This window comes from Apteryx rowi, unplaced genomic scaffold, assembly GCF_003343035.1.
Source record: "Apteryx rowi isolate R43461 unplaced genomic scaffold, aptRow1 scaffold_750, whole genome shotgun sequence".
Taxonomy (NCBI): Eukaryota; Metazoa; Chordata; class Aves; order Apterygiformes; family Apterygidae; genus Apteryx; species Apteryx rowi.
In genome coordinates this window covers 217,445-239,839 of record NW_020451039.1, presented here as the reverse complement: position 1 = coordinate 239,839, position 22,395 = coordinate 217,445, and the positions used below count along the sequence as shown (strand labels likewise).

Sequence of the window (22,395 nt, the reverse complement as noted above, 5' to 3'; positions counted from 1 at the left end):
TTCATCACAGAACTATTTGACAGCAAGGAATGCAGAGGAAAGGATGACTAGTCTTAATTCAAATAATCATATTCATATGCAAACAAACTTAGGATGCATCATAATTGTGTTTGTTATCCAGGAGAACTATTTTCCTGTTTAAAATTGACACTCAGTCAGGGAGCAGAAACAATAGTAGGTGACTGAGGTGATGAATCATCATGAATAATAGAGAGGAAATAAGCTTGAGTGAACAATTCACGAATAATCCTTAAACTGAAATTACCTTACATACAGGCATTCAGTGAATAGATAGTTCACAAGCAGTTCATAGATTAGTACAAATCAGAATATTTCATTAACAATTTGCACATGGAAGAAAGGAATAAGTACACACCACTGTTGGAGTGAGGGAGGGGACCCCGAGTAACGATGAGTCTCAATATGAGTATGGTCGTTCTCCCYKTATTAGAGCTTACACAAAGTATATATATCGACAAGCAATACGCATGCGCTAGCAATAGTTACATGATTGGTTACAGTTTCTGTCCATACGTATAAAGCGGATACATGATTGGTGCAAGGTTGCTGTCCGCGCTCCATCGACATTTATGGAACCTAGTTCCATCCAGACTTGTTTACCAGTTTTGTGAATGCCTTCTTTTGTAGTGCTCAAGGCCGCTGCAAGGCTTGCTCGGCCGCTGCAAGGCTCACTCGCCTTGGCCTACATTCCTTCCCTTACCCTGAGAACGGGATTGCTCATCCCAATCAGATCATGCCCTCTCTCACTTAACCATTCCTCCACAATTCCCCCTTCTTGTTTATGAGCAATCCAGGCTTGGTTCACTACTTTCAGCAGAGCTTTCTTAATACAGCTTAATACTACACATAAACATAAACATAYRACTACAAGGATYAGTAGAATGCGTAAGCCTTCAGTAAGCAACCCTATTAGCCACTACGGTAGATTTCCAAACAGGTTAGTYAGCCWTTCGTCTAACGGCCCATGGTTCTGACGGATTTTACTTGCGTGCTCCTTCAATCATTGTAATTGTTTGTGAATGGATTCACCATGATCAGACAWATTCATGCAGCACATACCTTCAAAATCCTCACAACCATGATCTTAAGCTAATAACAAAAATCAATTGCAGCCCTATTTTGCAGAATAGCATGTCAAGAAAGACAAAAACACTCTTTCAGTAGGACTGCGTAGGGTAACCTTATCATTACAATTTGGTGAGAGCCCTAGGGCCGCCCATTTACTACGGGTGGCAGTCCTGTTCCCTGTTATACACCACATATCATATATAACTAATATTTTGACCAGATGCAACTCCTTCAGTTTCTAGAATACATAATGAGAATTTGCATGCAAAGATGCTCTAACACATCACAGTCATCCAGGAATCACATCATTGCCATCGTTCTGTTCTGTCTTGTGCCCAAATAGGATTTCACAGTCATTAGTGGTGGGGTCTCTTCAGTCTGCTTGTGCATTTCCAATGTGCCTTAATGGACAGCATAATACTTATCGCAAAAGAAAAGCACCAAAGGAAAACATCCTCCAAGTTTAAGGTTTGCTGTAACTTACAGAGAACGGTTCAGCCTTTTCAAGGACATTGGTAAGATCCTAGCTTTTCGAATGTGGAGGAGGCAGTTCACAGTCCCACCTTCTCAGCCTTCACAGATCTAGATGCATCTAAGTACTGACCATATCCTTGAGCATAGTACAAACATGTGGCTTCACGTGTTGCTTTTAACTGCTCGCCCCAGTTTTCTCCAGTGTAAAAGCGTTAGAGTTCATGAAATTACTGTGTATGCCTGAGATGTCACAGAACTACTGGTTTATCACATATATTTGGTTAGTTCCAGCAAATCAGTATTCTGTTGCAATATATAATTACATTAACACAGCACATTTAGAAAAAGAAAAGAAACAATACCTGCTCTAAAGTGGTTTGGCTGATGGAGTAGTGTTTGATTTGGAGAAAAGCTTTGTGGTTCTCTAGGACTTTGAAGAGCTCTGCTAAGCATCCCTGACTTCGTGGTACATGATACTCAAGCAGATTAAGATGCTGTCCCTTAAAACGAGCAAAAACAACAAAAACAGGTAAAAATGAATACATGACGATGATGAAGTTATACTTATTTATAACTAATCTGGTTTCAGTAGGCAGATTCATTGTAGATGAACATGGAAAATATGGGGTTTTAAACAAGAATAAATTTTGCCTACATGAGCAGCACAATAAAATGTTTACTGTTCATACTCAGAACATACGCATTTTGTGCGTGTTCTGAGGTGGCACTTTGTTAGTCTCACAAAAGATATATAAATTTAGGACAATTTTATGGTATAGGTTTTTAATCCACCTGAGTTATCCCTATCACAAAGTAGTCTGGCAAAACATGAGGCAATAAAGAAAAGTTTACCTTATTTATTTAGCAATATGTTTTACACACACACATACTCTAAATATATATAATTCTATATTTTACAAAGAGAAAAAATACTGGATTCTCACATCATTATGTGAACAAGTAACTTGAATCTAAGAAAACAAAGGTCTCTCTAAATCTGTGAGCTTATTTAGTTTTTATACATCATAAGATTGTCTCTGATCCTTGAACTGAACTAGCACAGAAATACAAGAAAACAAAATAAATGTATATGTCCATGGGATAAGATGCAAAAGAATATTTAATAAGTGTAATCTCTTCAGTAGGATCCTCTCCTACCTTTCTTTTTTTCTTTTTAAACTTTATGTCAGCCTAAGAAGAATCCTCCTCTCTTAATTCTATGCATTTGCTGGTAAGCTTCCTGGGCAAAAAAAGCCCTAATAAATATGTTTGAGTGTTTGTCCTGATATGGCCTATACATATTTCTTATGTATATATGTATGTATATACATATACAGAGTGAGAGTGTGCCTTTGTGTGTGTATAATATGCATGCAAACACACACACATGTATATATACTTATACACAGGTAGGTATGTACTAAAAATAGTCATAGGCTTACATAATTTTTTTCCTAAACACAAATTGCGGGGGGGAGGGGGCAGAAGGAAAGGATGAGTTAAGGGCGTTCAAGAGTCTTCCTTGGAATCTAATTACTACGGTTAGTTTGTAGGGCTCCATATCAAATAAAAAAATCCCAGCAAAGAGCATGAGAGTTGCCATCTATGAACCTTACTGGAAAGCCATTTGCTATCAAAGCAAATACTCTTAGCGACTGCAGTGCATTCCTACTTCAGGTGAACACAAAGGAAAGTTCAACCAGGTCAACAATACAAGCAACAGGAAATTGTTACTCACAGAAAAGGCTTGTTTGTTTATGTTGCCTAAAGGGCTTTTTGGAGTTGGATGTTAACTTGATCAATATCACAAGTCAGATTTAAATGAACTGCTGAATAAGAAAATAAAAGGGATAACCATATATACTTTTTCAGAAAAAAAAGACCAAATCAACGTATTAAAAAGTATATCTTTTTTTCTCATTATCCCATATTTAATTCTGCCATAGAATAATTACTATGAGGAGGAATTTTTGCTGTACCTTAAAATGTGTTCCAGGAAAATGCAGTTGTAGACAGTCCAAAATGACCTTTCCATAGTTGATTTCTTTGCTAAGCCAAACCTTGACGGAATAGCCATCTCCAAACCTGAGAATGATAAACAGAAATGTCTGTACCATGAACACAGGAAGAACATTTGTTTTGATTGATTTTCCTATAACAATTATGTCAAATAACATCACGTATGCCTATTGTATTATCACTGGGATTTTGGTATTATATATCAAACAAGAGACACTGATTTCAGTGAGCAGTTTGTTAAATTAATGGTAATAAACAGAAACAAACAAACAAAAATCCTTGTTTTCTTTACCTATTGTTTTAGTTATTATAGTATGATCCATTTTCTGAAGTACCTAAAGTTATGTTAACTAAAGCATGTTTTAATACATTGCTTTGAATAGTTAAGTAAAACAAACTATGAAGTTTACCAATCTCAAATACAGAAAAAAATAATCCTTAACTTCAGCTCTTTAGTGAGGAAAAATGAGGATGTAACGCTGCATTTTTCAGATCTCTTAACAAAGCAGCACAGCTTTTATTTCAGCAAATGTGAGTGCAACCATGTTCTAAAGATACACAAAGCAAAGTATAGGGGTATTTAGGGAGGTGGCAGAGTTAATAAGTTTTCTTTAGCGCTATAGCTACCCAGTCTGTCTCATAGAATAATTTAGGCAATCTGTTTCTCTCTCTCAATATACAAGCGATGAAGTTAAGCACAGGCAATCTAATTTGCACATTATTTTTTATTAGATTTACTCGCTTCTAATATTTAGCTGGGGAATTTACAATAAACCCATAAACATTGAAATGGCAACCATATTCTCAAGCACATTGCTCAAGCAGCTGAAGCCATGTGGCACCAGTTCCCAGAGCGGGGTGCGCCTGATGGGGGGCAGAGCACCACAGAGAGGCAGTGGCACCGGCTGCGGCCTTTATTTCTTTTTCTTTACTCTACAGCTCCACAATTACTCATCCCCAGATCCTTTACTCCAATTCTTCAGTTTCTAGTGACTATCTTCAATAGTACTGCCTCATGCCAATACCCTCCCACATCTTTTCTGTGTGCAACTTGTGATTCAGGATAGCAGCTGGGCTATTTGCGTTTGACATGTATGAAGTACATTTTTATATGATCAAAGCAAAATAAGTAGAGTGGCAAACTGTATGATGCTGCCCTTTTCAAATATAGGAAATAAAAATGTCTACAGAATCTCAGTCAAAACACAATAAAAACCAAAAGGGACTAATCTAAGATGTATTTCTAGTTTAACCACAGACTGAGTACCTCCAAGCAAAATACTTCACATCAAGCACCTCAGGTTCCCCATTTATATAATACATGGATAGCAAAGTAAGGACTTTAACATTTATTTTTTATTGACCAGAACCTCTGTTAATATAACATAATAGAGTCTTCATTGACTTCATTATACTGTGAAAAATGTTAGACCACAAATTTTATTTTATTAAGAACTTCAGGTGAATTGAAAGAACAAAGTATAATTTCCAAGGATCTTATCAGACAAGATCCTATCTCTCTCTGTAATATAAAAGCATAGTTGCTACATTTTAGCTATGACAATGGCAGCTTCTGCATAAAAAAGCTGCCCTATACAAAAGATCCCATTAAAAATAAATTACTGGGGGGCTGGGTTTTTTTCATTGCAGTCAGATGCAACTATTGAACTGTTTGAAATGGAGTAAGGAGAAGGAAGCATTCCTGATGCAGTGTCCAGTTTGTTGGTTCTTGAAGGAATGTGCATGAATTAAATCCTATCTAGTCCATGCTGAAGGATCCCAAATATTCATTGACTGGTGTGATATGACAGATGAGCACTGTTATACCAGAGGGATCCAGAACAAGGTGGAATCCGAAGCAGTGGCTGGCTGGTTTGCCTTGCAGTGATTTACTAACACATGATAGATCTCTAATTAAATCTTTTAAATGCATAGCATCATCCCTGTAGAAATGCATGTGACAATAAAAAAAGATGTTACAAAGATGGATATAGTTAACAAGGGTGTTCAATTTAGATGACAGCCAACCTGASGCAACATTTTACAAGAGATCATTGATTCTGATCTGTTTTCTGGCATCTCTACCCAATCATTGTCGAATTACAGCTTAAAATGCTGGCTTATGGAGAAGTTCAACAGTACCATAAAACGAAATTGTTGCATACAGTGAAGTTTCCAAAGAAAAGAATCAAAATTTTCATTAGCAAAGACAGAGAAGTCTGTGCAACTTTGGTGTTAATCTAAATCATGAATGGTGTAAACACCGTCATGGTACAAATAAAAAGATTTAAAAGATTTATTTATTTAACTAGTCAAATTATGCAGCTTCTATACCTTGTATTTATAATTTATTTTAGTATGAGAGCTCTCCATACAGAGTAAGCTGATCAGCAATAAACATTTCTCCCTGCTATAATCAGCAAGCTGCTTTCAGTAGCCAACTAAGGCAATGGAAATCAAGTTGACCATTTTTTTTCACTCTGTTTTCCTCTCTGATTCAGGCGATTTAATTAATTCAGAAACCCAAAGCAGAATTACAGAGAAAAGCACTATTTGGTTTGATTAGCACTATCAGGATCAAACCTTTAGCACCTGATAGTTCAAGACCTAAGGAGGGAAACATTATCATTAAAATGGCATAAGTTGAGCCAGCACACCTGTTCAGCAGCCATCTGTTGCAAAAGAATCACCATCTCTTCAAAGCTATTCAACAAACATATTTTCCATTGCTGATTTCTATCGCGTTACTTTAACAACACCTGCATTTTTATTTGTACACACATACATTCTGACACAAATTATTTTTCCTCTCTATCCTTCCTTTCTTCTCTTCCCAGTCAAACTAGTTGTTCAAATGTGACTTTGACCTAGTCAGCAGCTCTGGGAGTATTATTTCCTGAGTACAGTACCAAGCTATCATCTAGTAAAACACTACCATGACACTGAAACTAATTCCCAGAGTGATTTTTAAAAACTAATTAACTTGAATATTAACAACAGCATCACCACAGAACCATGATCTTAGCAAGGACTACAAAACACATACAAAGTTGATGGATAAATACTTGAGTTATTGATCTGGACCATACTCCACACTCCTGTAATTACATAGGTCCTCAAGCTAGCTGAGCAGGTCAAACAACGAAGGAATGAAAGGAACATAAAATGGCAACAAGAATGGAAAAGTTTCCATATCGGCAGTTACTAAATAGGCTAAAACTTTTCAGTCAAAGAAAAAGATGACTAGATAGTAGAAAGGTGTTCTGACAGAGCTCAGAATCATGACTGGGGCAGAGAAAGTGATTAAGGAATATTCTTCACTCTCTATATCCCTGTTTTTCATGCAAGAACAGAGGGCATCAAATTAAATTATACGGAAGGTAGTTCAAAACCAGTAAGAGGAAGTAATTTTCCCTACAGCACATGAGAAAACTGTAGAGCTCATTGACACAGGATGTGCTGGATGCCAGACCTTGACATGAGTTGAATAACAGATTAGACAAATTCATGAGGAAAAAAAAATATATCCACTAATATATCACCTCTGACTTAACAAGCTTCTAAACCACAAATTGCTGGAGGCTGGCTGAGTAATGTGGGAAAGTATCCTCTGTGTAGCCAGACCTGCACTGGTGAGGAAGTGCCCTGTCTGCTTCCCTGGTGTTCCTTCCAGCCACGAAAAGGGAACGGAAGTGAATTGAGTTGCTCAAAGGCTGAAAATTCTCATAAATATTTAGTAGAGGAGTTACCATTTGGAGCAGATCAGGTAATACTAACACTTCAGTGTTGCCTTTTGCCCATCCTTCAGAGGTCCGAATGCAGATTTGAATGGTGAAGAGAAGTTGCTGAAACACAACGCATTGTGGCTAGTCAGCTGAGCTCACACTTGGTCAGTCACAAGGGGTCCCTAGATGTACTAATCTAGTGGTTTTTGACACTTGACCCATGAAACCCTGGTTTTTATGAAAGCTAACAAAGAAAAAGTCCATTACCAGCAGACTTCTCTTTGCTCTACAATAATCTGTACTTTCATTAAAAATTGTTACAAGTTTGCTTGTCAAAAAAACACAACAAAACAAAACCAAAGCTAGCAACTAGTGGTTTAACTTACAGTAGGGTCAAGAATGACCAGCTCCTGAATCACATTCTTCCCAACCACTATCTACCTTCTCTTCTTCCCCTCGGCAAATCAAAAACATGACCCTATATCCTAACTCTTGATGAATAAGCAGAGCATCTAATCATCCATATATTTCTTGCCACTAATCAAAGAGTACATTTCCTGGAGAATATTGTGCTTTCAAGTCCTGGCATCTATGCCTCTATATATGCATCAAAAAATTACAGCTGCTGGAAAGTTTACTTGTGGAAAAATAATGTGCATACTTTATGCATGTGCTAGTCTGATAGATCAAAGATTACTCCAAAATGACATTAGTGGACAACAAAATAAAACGAAAACAAAATAAAAAACCACGTTGGCACTTAATGAATCTTTTAGAATATATGCCATAAATCAAAGAGGGGGAATAATTTGTTACTGCACTGTTTGCCATAATGCTTTGGTTTGCATTCATTTGCAGACAGATAAGGTTCTACTTTCCTTAAATGAATAGGTCTCATCTAAAAAAGGTAACTTAGTTATTTCAATATGATTACTCAAGTCCAGGATACAGATTCAGGGCATTCTCCTTACAGACATAAATAAAATTTACAAAGAGAACAAAAATTGAAAAATATTGAAAATAGAGGTTGAACAAAAATTGAAATAAGAAAAAGAAACTGAAATAAAAATGATTAAAACAAATACATCACAGTTTAAGGGAATTTGAAGTAACACTATACATTTATGACCTCATCTGTTAAGCAGATAGAGACAATATCTAGGAAGGAAAAAAAGTTTCTAAAATTGAGGTGAACAGTTGCTTTATTTTTAAAAATCTGCAAATCTGCTAATATCAAACGCAAAAATAGTATCACTTGCAAAATGCCAATTCCTTCTGTGATATTCAAAAAGTGGAACAATCTCAGTGTTACTGAACAAATAAAATATCTTGATTAGATACAATAACAACTAAATTATAAAATCTGTCTTCCATATACTGTTTGTAGGTTTTGTTTTTATCTTTTCGTAACTGATAACGATTTTTCCTGAGTAGCAATGGGAATATAAAGACAGATGTTAAAGGAACTGATAACACTTGTTCAAGTATATCATACACATGCTTTTGTTCACATGCACTCCAGACTTTCACACCAAACCATCTAAACTTAATTTCTATATTGAGTAATATTATTGTTGCAACAATGATAGTCCGAGGTTATGACCAGTTCAAGGTACAACTTTGCCTCACTCTCTGAATTATGTATGTACACGTTTGTATGTTTACATATACAGACAAATATCAGAGAGCTGGTTCACTCTTATATTACCCATATATTACACTCCTAGAGAAACAGGAACACCAGCACCATAATTCTCTGCAAGGTTGATGGCAAAGCCTATGAAGCCCCAGAACTGTTTCTTCAAAGGGGTTTCTGGGGCTCAACAGTGAAAAACAGGAGGAAAGTAATGCAAAAAAGGAGCACGAACCTAATCAAGATGGTGCTCGCAGACTGTGAACAAGAAAAGACTTCCCCCATATCTCCCAAAGTGGGCAGGTAATGCCATGTCACCCACGCTCTTTGCTGCATGTTTCAGCAACTGCAGCCTCTCTGCATATACTACAAAGATCCTGCTCCCATTGCAGGCACATCCAGCCCCAAATTTGCCCAGAACAGAGGTGCAACAGGTGGTTTCTGCCTAGAGAAGACAACTATCCCATGGTAACGCTGAAGGTCTACAAAAGACAATGGTGAAAAGTGATCTTGAGTCTCTCCCTCCAGTCACAGCATTTGTTTAATCCTAGAGAATTTAAATACTGCCTCTTTTTTCCCCTGCCTTGGCTTCAAATCAAAGTCATACTTAGGATATTTCTTGTTCCGGGCTGAAAAAGTTCAAGTGTTTTGTTTCATTGTGTTTGAACCTAAGAAGTAGATGTTTCCAGCACAGCCTAGGCTGAAAGTATTTTAAATGAAATTTTTGAATTTTATCCTGATGGAAGATTTTAAGGTGTGTGTTTCCTTAAAATTTGGGATTAAATTAAATTTGGGATTATTGAATCTTTTGGGTGAAGTGAAAATTTGAATGTTTCCAACAATTTTGGTATCATTGCATTGTTATCAAATGGATTCTTTTTTCTGATTTTTTTAGGGGTTGTTTTTATTTTTAATCAGGCTATTACGCACTAAAATGTCTATTAAAAGGACATTATCAAGATTTCAAAGTCAAGTTCTCAAGTTATGAAAACCAGAATGAGGGCCAGCTGTGAAATTCATATTTTAAACCATCAGTATATTTGCATTATTTTACAACCTTTTAATTACATCATCACATAGCATCTCTTCCAGAAAACCCTATCATGAATGGCTCACAGGATATACTGGAGCAACATTCTTGGAGAAGTGGCTTTATTTACTGCAATATTTGGAAAATATTGCAAATAAGACAGCAGACTGATGAGGAAGAGAAATAAGTTGTTCACAGTGCTGGGGGATGAATATTGCTCTGGGGAACTGAATTCTGTCCTTCCACTCCAGCACACGTGTGATCTGTGGTAACTCAGACCACATTTTTCATATCTGCTTTCCTGTCTTTACAGGTGCCCACCTTGAGACCCCGGGCTCCAATTTGCAGAAGGAATTCACAGTATTTTCAGAAACACTCACAGCTACAGCTGAAGTTAATAGGCTCTGTCCTTTTGACTGCACTTTTAAAGTACTAAATGCTACGTAATGTTAAACATACTGAAAATATTTAGCCATAAAGAGCTCGGACTAGCTACCCAAAACCTTTTAACTATAGTGTGGGCATCACCCTTCAGTTACTCTTCTGTAAAATGGGAAGAATAATTTCAAAATCTTTTCCCCAGAGGTGTTGTGAAAAAATAGACATTGACATTTATTAAGCACTGCGATACAGCACCAATGAATGAAAAAATGTGCAGTAAAGACAGTACACAGATTACCCACTAAAGCGAAAGGAGAATATGAAATCTTAATTAGCTGCTACTCATTAAATGAATAGGTACGCAGTTATATTCCCATGTCACATGGAAAACGTAGTATAAAAATCACAAAAAATTTACACCAGAATGCACACACATATTAGGGCTGAATTAATGTTGCACAAACAGTTTTACATGAGTGCAAAGACATTGCTCATTTGCAAACTTTTAGTCTGTGTGTTTTAAAGGTTGTAGAACTCTTTTCTTCAAGTTTTCCTCTGGGAAGATAAACAAACCGCTATATTACATCAATACACATGTATACATCCACTGCCCTAATATTTTTTCACATAGAAAAGGAATTGATGTTTCCTAGTCAATAGGAATAAAAATTATATTCTTGAATATGATCGCTTGTATATTTTATGGCATTAATAAACTTACTGCTGTATCTGTTAGTATGATAACACTGTTTCCACTGAAAGCTGAAATATTCATGAGATCTTTAAACTTAATCCTTTCTTTCCCATTTAAGAAATCTACATGTGAGAGTTCTCTTGAGAAAAGCAATAAAATATTCTTAATCAATCTTTAAAAAAATGTAAAAATGTAAATAGCTTGGCAACACATTTTCCATTCTAACTCTGCTATAACAAATGGATTAATTGCTGGGTAATTTAATCAGATGGCTTGCTGATACTATTTGAGCACAGACTTCATACGTGTCCAGCACTTGAAAAATTGGTATGGGTTTTTCAGCTATAAGAAGTCTGTCCAGATGGCCCTAAAATGAAGGATGGTATTSAAAATGTTGTTCCCAGAGGACTGGCCAGCTGTATCTAACATGGAAATGCTTCTGTGAATTTTTTAAAAAAACATTAAGTATAATGGAGAATACTGGAGAGAGCATTTAGATGTAATCCATTCACAATCTAGAGTAATTGACTTAGTTGGCAGGAATCAACTGAAATTAGGTTTTAACAGGCACAACTGCTAGCACATCTAGCTCATACAAACTATGTCTAGAACTAAGATACTAACTTTTTTGGAAATTATCCTTTAATTCATTCTTTCCAGCTAACATTATCTTTTTTTGGCATTATTCAGAAATTTGCCACCTGCAATGAAAGGCCCTTCTGAAGAAGTCCAACACTTATTATACTACTGAGAAACATTTGAAGGTACTTTAAATCTATTTAAACATAGATAAATATAGTCAGGGCTCAACAATTGGGAGTAGGAACCCAAATACCTACAGTTGTAATGAGGAGACATTTTTGGATGAACAATTTATAACAAATTTGCATAAGAGCTGGAAAAATGAATCAAGTCTCACACATTAGAAGCAGCATGTGTCTTTTTTTTTTTTATAACCCTATGAAGCTTTTATGCTACACATTAGTATCTTCCTGGAGCTCACCCACACCCTTCATAGGGGAACTTTGTACTGCCATCTGACAAACCTGTATTCAGTCCAAGACTGTGGTCTTTCACRTCTGCCAACGGCTGAAAGTGTCCTGAGAGTGGAAGCTGAATCCCTGAAACTTCCTACCACAGCTAAGAAGCAAATTTAACACTGCCTCAGAAAAGACCCATTAGGTCTTCAGCACTGATCCATGAAAAAGGAAATCATAATGCAGACTTTACATGCTGCAATGGTATAAAAATAAAAGCAAAGAAACAATTTTGAGGATTTGCATCAAGACAGAAGAAACCCCAAGAAGGGTAGAAAAAATGTGAATGTAACTATATTTACAAATATAAAAAACATTCTTGACACATGCTAATGTTATCACATGTAAAAAAAAAAAATAACCTGCTCTTACTGTTATTTCTTACCATAGAGGGCTAATTCTAGCATAAATAAAAGCCATAGGAAGGTTCTCTTTGGTTTAAAAGTTTATAAAATATTTGGATTTCTTTCACCCAAAGAAACCTAGATCAGGTGACTTGCAATTGATTTTTAAATATTTATTCAATTTGATTTGTAGAAACAAATTAAAGATAGATTAAAGATATCAAGAGCTGCTTATAAATAAGAGAAAATTAACACACACACACACCATCAAGAAACAATTTTTACAATAGGAGTAGAGTAATTTAGATGAAAACAGATGCAGAAAAATCAGCTTTTCTTATGCTTTCCTTCAATTACATTGTTTAGTGGAATGGTTTTGTTTTAAAACAAAATGTAAGGCAAGAGTGTTTTACTGCAAGATGGTGCCAGGGACAAATACACTAGAGAGTGCTAATGTATGAAAACACTGAAAAACGGAAGTGACTACACCAGTGGAGGTGGCTGTTAAGGAAAGTGTTCTTTGGTAGGTAGGTGTTCCTGAATAGTAGATCTAGGAATGTTATGCTCCACCACTTCAGAAGGAATAACGTCTCCCTCTGTATGGGAGTAAGAATGACAGAGCTATTAAATCATATGGAGGGAAGGAAAAAACAGGAGGGAAGGAATAACTAGATATACTTTCAGATTCTGGAAGTTTTTCATGAAAATGAAAAAGTTCATAGATGGAATAGAAAGTGAGAGAATTAAAATTTTACAACAGCTTAATCAATTCAGTGATCTTCTTTGGAATAGCAGGTAAAAGAATCATTCTGCTTTCCTCTCCTTTCCCTTCTCACCCAGATTCAGGAGTTCTCTGTAAGGCATATTGTAGTATATCTGGAAGTTATCTTCAAATAAGTTTAAAAGATGAATTACACTGAGGTAGTGGGTTTCTTAATCCTGTAATGATGACCTTATTTATCAAGTGTGCAAGAGCCTGGGGTTTAGGAGAGTGTTCTGGAGTGACAAGTAAAGAAAACCACAGTCAGGAGCTGTGTCTGGAGGGAAGTTTGGAAGCTAGAGCAAGCAGAAAATAATAGGAGTACTGGGACGCTCTTTGGCTTCTCCCAGTACTTATCAAAAGTTTTCCAAAGAAAGAATAGAAATAATTTTACTACATGCTTAATTAAAAAATAATAATAATTAAAAAAGCCTATTTCCTATACCCATGCCAAGATGCTTTAACAGCCTTTTGTTTATGAGGTTTAAGACAGTACTCCCTGCTCCCTACAGTGGCTTTGCTCCCAGAAGCCAAGGAAATGAATTAGGCAGTCAGAGCAAATTCTGAGAACTGCGTGATTTTAATTCATTCCTTTGATAAAATTAGTGAGTATTTTCTCCTAATAAAATGTTCTAAAGCATTAGAAAAATTCAGTAAGTTCCTGAACAATAAGTGTGGTAAATTTGGAGACTAAATCAATCAATGGGCTAGAAGTTAAAGGGATTTTCATCCTGCCTTAAATGAAAATTTCAGTGCAATTTCAGCTATGGAGTTTCTTCAGAAAGTCTCAGTAATATTAGTAACCAGGGCACATACTATAAAATCCCAAATGAATACCATTGATATATATTTATATAAAGAACTGTCATGACAATATAAAGAACACAAACCTGCTTCTAACAGGAAATATTCTTAGCAGACAGAAGGTGTGCTTTTTTAAATTACAATGATTTTTAACAAATAATCACTATGAATGTGACTATCAAAAATTCTTTTATCATGATCTTCCTTTGGAGAGTTTAAAAGAGGAGCTCATACAGCCTTGATTTCTGAATGGTTGGTTTATGAATATTTTGATATCAGAATTAATTTGAAGATACTTCTAGTGTGTCATATAGTTTATTCCGTTCCATTGTTTTTCTTACTATGATCTGAAAGAGGTATATTTGCAGAGACAGTATACAGAAATTGATAAATATCTGTGCTATTTTTATGAGTACGGTGCATACATCTGAGCATTTGTTTATGATGGCTTACTTCCTAAGAGGTTAGATGAAAAGATAACTGCTAAAAAAAAACATCCAGAGTGGCAAAACAATGATAAAGTCACTGAAGATAAAGGTGAACCTAGTCTTTGTGGAATGCCTGATTTTTCCCTTTCAAGGTCAAGCTGAGAAGACAGAGACACATGCTCACTCCAGAGAATGTGAAACACAGCAAAGGGAGACCCAGATTTACCCAGCTACCTTTATGCACTTAACTGAAGTGCCCATGTTAGGAGCCTAGTAATACTATACCCCTTTATTAGAGGACACACACATCTTCAAAAAACAGCTTCACCCACCCAAGATCTGAGTGTCCCTCTACAGACATCTGTCCTTTTCTCTATTATTACAAGGGGAATAAAGAGCGCCTCAACTCCTACTACAGTACTTCAGCTAGTGGGACAACAGACCACTCTTCCTGTGAAATTTGAGAAGAACAGACAGGCTGGCAAAGACAAAGAGCTAGAGACAAAAGAAGCAGAAACTGCTGGAGGGTGACTGACTTCTTATGCCTTCAGAAATGGAGGTAAGTACCTTCCGAAAGGTATGCAATCTTGTAAAGGTGGCTATGATCCCACAGAGCAATGAGAAACGTAGATACAGACCTCTATCCTTTTTATCATCCCCTTTGTAAGGCCTCTAGCTGAAAGTCTGTCTTGCTGGTTAAAAAATATTAGAATGAAAGAGCTTATTAAAATCAACCTGAATCAGGCCTGCCAACGTAGCTATGAAACAAGGGCCTGCAGTTCTATCTAAAGTGAAGGACAAAAAGTCAAAACTGCCCTCAAGGGGGACAAAAGTTGTCTGTGACACAGATTGCCCTATAACCATCACAGGCAATAACTCAAACATTACTGTAGAGCTTATTTACATTGTCAAATGTACCTGCACTTAAGACCACTAAACTTTGAGCTGGTACAAATCAGCGTAGCTTTGCTGCTTGCAAGTAAGCTATGTTATTTTACACAGAGGACTGTCTGCGTGTCACAAAAGTTCTTTTTAATACTGAATGTAAATGTTTCAGCTGCAAGTTGCAGCAACTTTCCCCTCCACTTCTGGACCTGTTTTCTTAATGGTCATTTGGGCTTGCCCTCTGAATAAACAACCCCATTTACAGATACTAAATCAGACTTATGAGTAGAAGTAAAGCACAAGGGTGGCTCACTCAGTCCAGGAATAGGAAGTAGAAAACCATAGTCACAAGCAACAGAAGAGTATTTTATAATATGACAAAATGTTGAATTCTCACAATGCATTTCTCAAACTGAGTGCAGAAGTGCTTCATTTAGATACAAATTTGTCTCTTCAACTACCAGTGCAGACTACAAAGCATTTTAGTTATGCCATATGTCAATTTAGTTTGCTAAGATATCCTAATTGACTCTCTTAACTTTAGTGACAGGAGAAAATGAAAGATGTGCTTGGCAGTTTTAAGTATTTATGTCTCATTGGCACTATTAAAACGTCTTGCCAGTTCTTAGATTGAATGTAGCTGCAGAAGGTTTGATTTTGGCATATAATACCTGTTTTTAATGTGCTGGGGAGAACCAAGACACTTGAAACTTCCATTGACCATAATAGCAAGCCGTGTGCAGAGGGCTTCACATTCTTCCATACTAGAAAGTAAGGTTTGGGGGGGGAGGGGAGAAAAAGATTAAAAGAATAATAGTGAAAACAAAACAGTATTTATACTTAACTTTTAATTAAAAAGGAAGGAAACTGGATAGCTGCAAAAATTGCTACACAAAACCTTTGGCTTTTAAGTCAACAGTTCAAATTGTAGTCCTAGTCAGTACATACCAAAATTTATTACCACATTACAGCTAGAAGAAAGCCATAAAAATGAATTTATGTTTGTAGTCCAGAACTAATTGGACAACTCTGGCCACAATACAAAAGTTTTATTAGTAAAGTCAAATACCTGATAGGCAGTTTCAGCAATGTCACTGAGCGCGAGAGCCGTGAACATTGTTATTCCCCTTAATACCTGCTTACAGTCATTTTGAGCTAAGAGACGGAGGAGGAAGACAAAAGTTAGTTTGCTCAGCTGCCTCTTGTATGGTACATACCCTTATACAGCAAAGTTATCCTCAGTCTGATTGCTGGGCAGAACAGATGCAAAAAACCCAAACAGAATTTAGGACACAAATGCAGCTGAAAAGCAGAATCCTGCTGCAAGCGACTGCTTCAAATGACAATGAATAACCTTGACTTGTAAAGCTTATGGCAGATGGGCTGCCCCCTTCTACATATCATACAGAATTATGTGAACAGTTTTTCCAAAGCATCAGTTTAAACACAGGACTTCAGTGAGGATGTATTTCATCACGCAAACGAGAGGCCAAAGTTGTTTGATGTCCTTGCAGTTCACTGTGTGCACTCCCCAGCCCCTCTGAGATAGACTCAGCCCTGTATCAATCCAAATTCTAGCACTTTTACCTGAGAGAGCATGGGAATTGCAACTGAAGTATCCTCTTAGGCACACTCTTAAAATGGGACAGGGACAGGGCAAGAACTGCTAAAACATAAGCCATTATGCTTGAGAGGGATGGAGAGAGGGCTACTAACATGTCTTCCCAGAAAACAGGAGATAAGCTCTGTGTCCAAGTCTGTCTATGGTGCAATACCTTCCAATGCTCTGCTTGGCATAACAATCATCAACTGTGGCAAAATAACACAAATAGGCTTGTATGGACAACTAATACAATCTCACTCCTCTCCCCCCTTAAAACAAAACTAACAGTTAAATGTTCTCTTGAAAATTAAGCCAACTGACCACAAACACTATTTTTTACAGGTGAAACCATCACTATACCTTGTTCATTTATTTGCTGATGTGCATTACTTTAGTTGTGTAAGTAGCCTTTGAAAGAATCTCAGATATCTCCAACAGCCTTCAGCAAATACAAAATAATCTCTCCTTCATCCGACCCAGCACAAAAACATCTTATTAATTAGAAATGAAATCTGTGTGGACTGCTCTACCATTATAACTGCTTCAGCTGAAAGTCATTTATTCGTCAAGCTAAATGAATAATTAGTAACAATTTATTTGATGGATTTAGTTTATTTTCTTGTTACAACATATTAGTAATGAAATCACAATTACCTTCTGTTTAGCTGCTGTTTGACACTAGAGGGTTCTTAACCTGGACTGAAAAGTCAAACTGCACTGTTTTCTGAAGACCACTCAATTTAACTCACATTGTATAACTTCCATTCCTGAACTGAATGAGCTGGTAAACACCTGGGGTTCAAGTATACTATATATTCTATATACCTATGCGATTTTAAAGAATCCATTTCAAAAAATATAATAGTCAAAATTTCTGAGAGTATTTTTTCAGCAGTACTGAAGCACATGCATGTTCAGGGACAAAAACCACATTTCGACAACATCCGAAAAATTTAACAGTATCTAACAAATAATAAGAGAACATTTTATTGCATTCTTTTATTGCTTCATCTACTGCTTCACATTTCATTTGGCCAAAATATTATGTTGCTGTTTTGATTAATTAGTTCTGTCCCTTCTGGGCATGTCTTCATGATCTCTCCCTCAACTAACGCCATTTTATATATAATTACACTATACTATATTCCCTACAGGAAACATGTAATTTATTTCATTTACTAACAATGTTACAAAACAGTTTCAATGTTTCCTCAATTAAACTGAGACACCAATGACCGTATTGGAGAATTGACAAGGTATTTAATACAGATCCACTCTTTCAAAATGACAGGGTCACTCCTAGTAATTCCAACAGTGCATACAGAGAATATCTGTTGCATCTGTCTAAGATGCCATGGCATACTCTTTTCATATCCTGATACAAACCAGAATCCTTGATAAAGTCAGAAGAGTGGTTTCCATTCCCATCTCCCTTTAAAAGGTTTGTAAAGTGGGCAACCACAAAAGGATAACACTGATATTTCAAGTAACAAGAGACACTGCAACATTGAACAGAAGCAGCCAGGAAAAGGAAGAATTCATTGTATCTTTTTTCTACCTGCAACACCACTGAGCCATAATCTAGTCCTTGAGAATTAAATATAGAAAATAATTAGGATTTACGCGAGTTCAGCTTTCACGAGCAAGAAGGAATTTCCATAAAATAGCAAGATACTCCTCGAGTTTCACACCCCAGCATGCCTTCAGAATACGCTCTTCTGCCCTCAGTTGACAGCAGGCGAGGAGAGAGTGGGACTACGCTGGTTGCTAGGATAAGGGCTCTCACCTGTGGGATGTCAGCACAGCTGCACAGCCATCTTGAACTTCTTTCAGGATGGTTTTCCAAAGGTAGCGTTTAGAGCAGGGATCCATCCCAGAACTGGGCTCATCCTACAGGAAAAAATAACAATACAGCCAAAAATCATGGGAAAAACATACCACAGTCCAAGCCCAGCATGAAGAATTAACAGAACTCACAGTAAAAGCATATATTTTCCTCTAAAAAAGTTACATTTTCAGAAGGTCATTTTAAAGGCATCCTTATCTTTTTTTGCTCTAGCACACACAGCTTTATTTCTAAATTAAAAGTGTATATTTTTACTCAATCATTTTTATACTTTTTCATAGGAGAGATTTGCAGTTTCTTTTCTCACTTTTGGCGAGAGTTTGACGCTTCTTCCTTCCCTACATGACTGCCACAGGCACAAACAATTGGAGCAGAAGCCCTATAAATTCAAGGCTGCTTGTCACCACCCATACCATACCCAGCTACGGATAGTATGTTTGGATTATAAATCCCCCAGCAGTTGCTCCCAAACCTCCCTTCAAAAAGAATTCTCATCCATGGTTGGAAGAACCCATAGGACTGAACAAAAATCCAGTCAGTGTTGCCTCATGCAAACCTTCTGACTTGTCCAATTTCTAGCTCAGATAGCTTCCATGGAGATAGAAGTGCAGCTACAAAACTACATTTCCCCATCCTATCTAATCGTGCTGTCCTCAATAAATCAATTTTTAACCTTGTCTGTTCATGAAAGCAGAAGGAATGATACCTTATTGTCAAAAGCCATTCTCTGTCACTTCAAACCTAAGGAGAAGAACTCTTCAAGTTGCTTTTAATACTGTATAATTTCATGAGAAGTGCCAGCACTTGTTATGATGGTATGGGCTTGGCTAGTGTATTTTGCAAGAAATCCTAGCTGAAGCCTGTAAGAAAAGTTCTCCAGAAACAGAGCATCCTGTCTGATATCGATTCTGTTGCTTAGCCACCAATGGCCAAGGGGAAAACAAATTCAGTTCAGTCTCCTGTTACATGTGGAGTGCTGACAAAGCAAAGGTGAAAAAGCAAAGATAATTAAAAAACCCAGCCCAAATATCACCTAAATTAAAAGCTATGAGACCCTGAATGCAAGCTGGAAGCAGATTCAATGGTTTACGTTGGTGCCAATGCTTCTCAGACACAGAAAATCTTTTAAAATACGGAATAACACCCTTAAAATCTGAAAGTTTTCCAAAAACACCCAAATCTTTTAAAGCATTTGGGATATTTGAGTATTTTTCTTTTCTCTTGTCATTATATATGCAATAATGTGAGCCTTGCAGCAAGTAAGCTGAAATGGCTACTTGAAGTAGCATGCTGTCATAAAAAGATTACAAAACAGTAGGAGCATTTTCTAAGATCAGGAAAAAGCACTGATTTAAGATTATCTCCTTCTTTTACTAACTGAACCAGGGTCAGTTTAAACACAAAATGCAAATAAAATCATTCAGCTTAGAAGTGAGGCAATTAGAAGGTTTAGGAAGAGTGAGGAAGTTAAAAGTAGGAAAATCTCTGGTTTCCAGAACATATCCAACTTTAGAAACATGAATCTCATGAGAACACAAATTTAATCCAGTTCTGCTTTATCTGTGATCTATTACTGGAAGTACTGTTTCCCCCCTCAACTTTGGGGAGCAACCATTACCTCCATCTAATAGTTCTGAAAGGTTTATTTTACCACTTAACTGGCTTAGCTCTTCCCATCCAAGGCTTAAGAAAGGGATATTTAATCTTTTCTAGTGAAACTGTATGCAACGATGAGAAAGAGAATATAGTGTAATAATGATACAACTCCCATAGTGTTGCAATTCCCTAATCTTCAATACAAAAGGCATTGTTTAAGTTGAAGGTGAAACTGGCCTAAATGAGTTGATACTTTGGAACAGCAGGATGCAGGCACCAAGACAGCATGTGATAAATAATTTATTCCCATTCAGGAGTATTTGGTTGGTTGCATGATTTGTGTATAAAATAAAAATATAAAAACCATCCAGATTTATGGAGCTTGACATGTAGCAAACATGTAACATGTAGCAAACGTAGCATACACGACATGAAAAAGACAGCCTAATAATCAAAAACACCAGCACAAAATTATTAATTAAAATCAAAATCTTCATTGTTGAGGAAGCCAGCAGAATTGTTGATATATGTTTCTTGTATTATGCCCACAATAGAGAATACATAATACATTACTGTATTTTACAGTAAATTATATTTCTCTTTCTCTATATAAAGAAATCTCTTTTTAAAAAAAGTACCTATATGGGCCCACAGGATATTACAGTTGTATCTGTGCTTGTTCATGGCCGTCTTCCCCTGCCCACCCTGATACCCCAAGTGGAGGGGGGGGGGGGAGAAGAAGAAAAAAAACACAATTTCAGATTCAGATTTGTGAGCACTCRAATATAAAATAAGAAGTATTAGTACAGCAAAACAAAGAGAACCCATTTCTCCATGTTTCCAAAGTAGCCATAGTATTGCCTTTACTCACCAATAAAAGTATTTGGGGTTTGCCAACTAAAGCCACAGCAGTAGAGAGCTTCCTCTTTGTGCCACAACTGTATGTCCTCACCAGTTTGTCAACATGGGCATTGAGGTGTAACCGGTTAACAAGGTCTGCTGCTACCTGCAATTTAGAAATTTGAAGGTTAGCAAAGAGAAGCCAAATCAGGTAGCATCTGTGCTTAAACTGAAAGAGTACTCAGTTCATTCATATTAAAAATAAATGTACAAGTTATTTCCTTATTTCCCCACATCTGCTGCATATCATTATTTTTGAATCCTAGACTCACATAAAAAACTGCTCCAAGACCCTTTCCTCCCCACAAAGGATAAGGATTTTTCTATATGGAAAATTTTGCTTTGTCATCCCTTGTAACAGTCATTTTCATTCATTTTGGGTTGCCAAGTCAGTAATTTAAAATGTTCCTCATTCCACCTCGTTGTCCAGTATTTATTTGATCAAACAAACTTACTGAGTGATAGAAAATTCAGGAAACAAAATTCTACCTCAACCACAAAGATGGAAATGGTGGAAAAGCAAGTCATAGGTCAAGGATGTGGAGTTTCTTAAAGACCAAAGGTAATGTAGGATTCATTTAACGTACCTTTCTAAGAATGGAGAGGGGTAACCTGACCCTAACTCTTTTTTGGTTGTAATCGGTTAAATTAGCAGTTGTGATCAGAGTAAGTTGGGCAGGCACATGAGCACAGCTGAAGACAAAATTCATGCTGTCCTGTATGGCCTTTCTTCTGCACATGTCAGAGACGCTGCTGATGTTCGAGGCTCCCTCCAGCATCGGTGCAAGAGAATTTAAAGTGTAGCAACAGCCTTGCTCCTCCTACATCAGCTATCACTGCTGGACCATCCTGGGAGACCTTGTGTGAGAACATGAGAACAGCAGCAACTCATCTACTCACCACTACCAGATATGTCCTGCAAAGCAGCAGGTGGTTAGTGACGAGCTGCTGGCCAACTATACCATCAAGGGAAAAGCAAATCTGTAATAGAGCTGGTCTGTCTTTATGGTGGGTGTAGCACAGCTGGGGGTTTCTTGCAAAACAAGTAGTTCCATGGTGCTTTTAACTATTGTTTCAGATCAACTGCCAGAACGTCCCCCACCACCCTGCACATTATTTTTGTTCCCTCTGCACTCCCTCAGTGTCT

The 22,395-nt window shown here is 36.9% G+C and overlaps 1 protein-coding gene across 1 annotated transcript in view; it reads right to left on the bottom strand.

Annotated features, from left to right (window-relative positions):
- ABCA13 (ATP binding cassette subfamily A member 13) overlaps positions 1-22,395 on the bottom strand; it is a 201,325-nt gene that overhangs the window by 595 nt on the left and 178,335 nt on the right. Inside the window, exons 52-56 of the mRNA XM_026088100.1 lie at positions 21,220-21,354; positions 18,693-18,796; positions 15,975-16,067; positions 3,543-3,648; positions 1,926-2,063 (exon numbers count right to left, since the gene is read on the bottom strand). Coding sequence (XP_025943885.1) covers positions 1,926-2,063; positions 3,543-3,648; positions 15,975-16,067; positions 18,693-18,796; positions 21,220-21,354 — 576 coding nt within the window. The remainder of the gene's footprint in view (positions 1-1,925; positions 2,064-3,542; positions 3,649-15,974; positions 16,068-18,692; positions 18,797-21,219; positions 21,355-22,395) is intronic.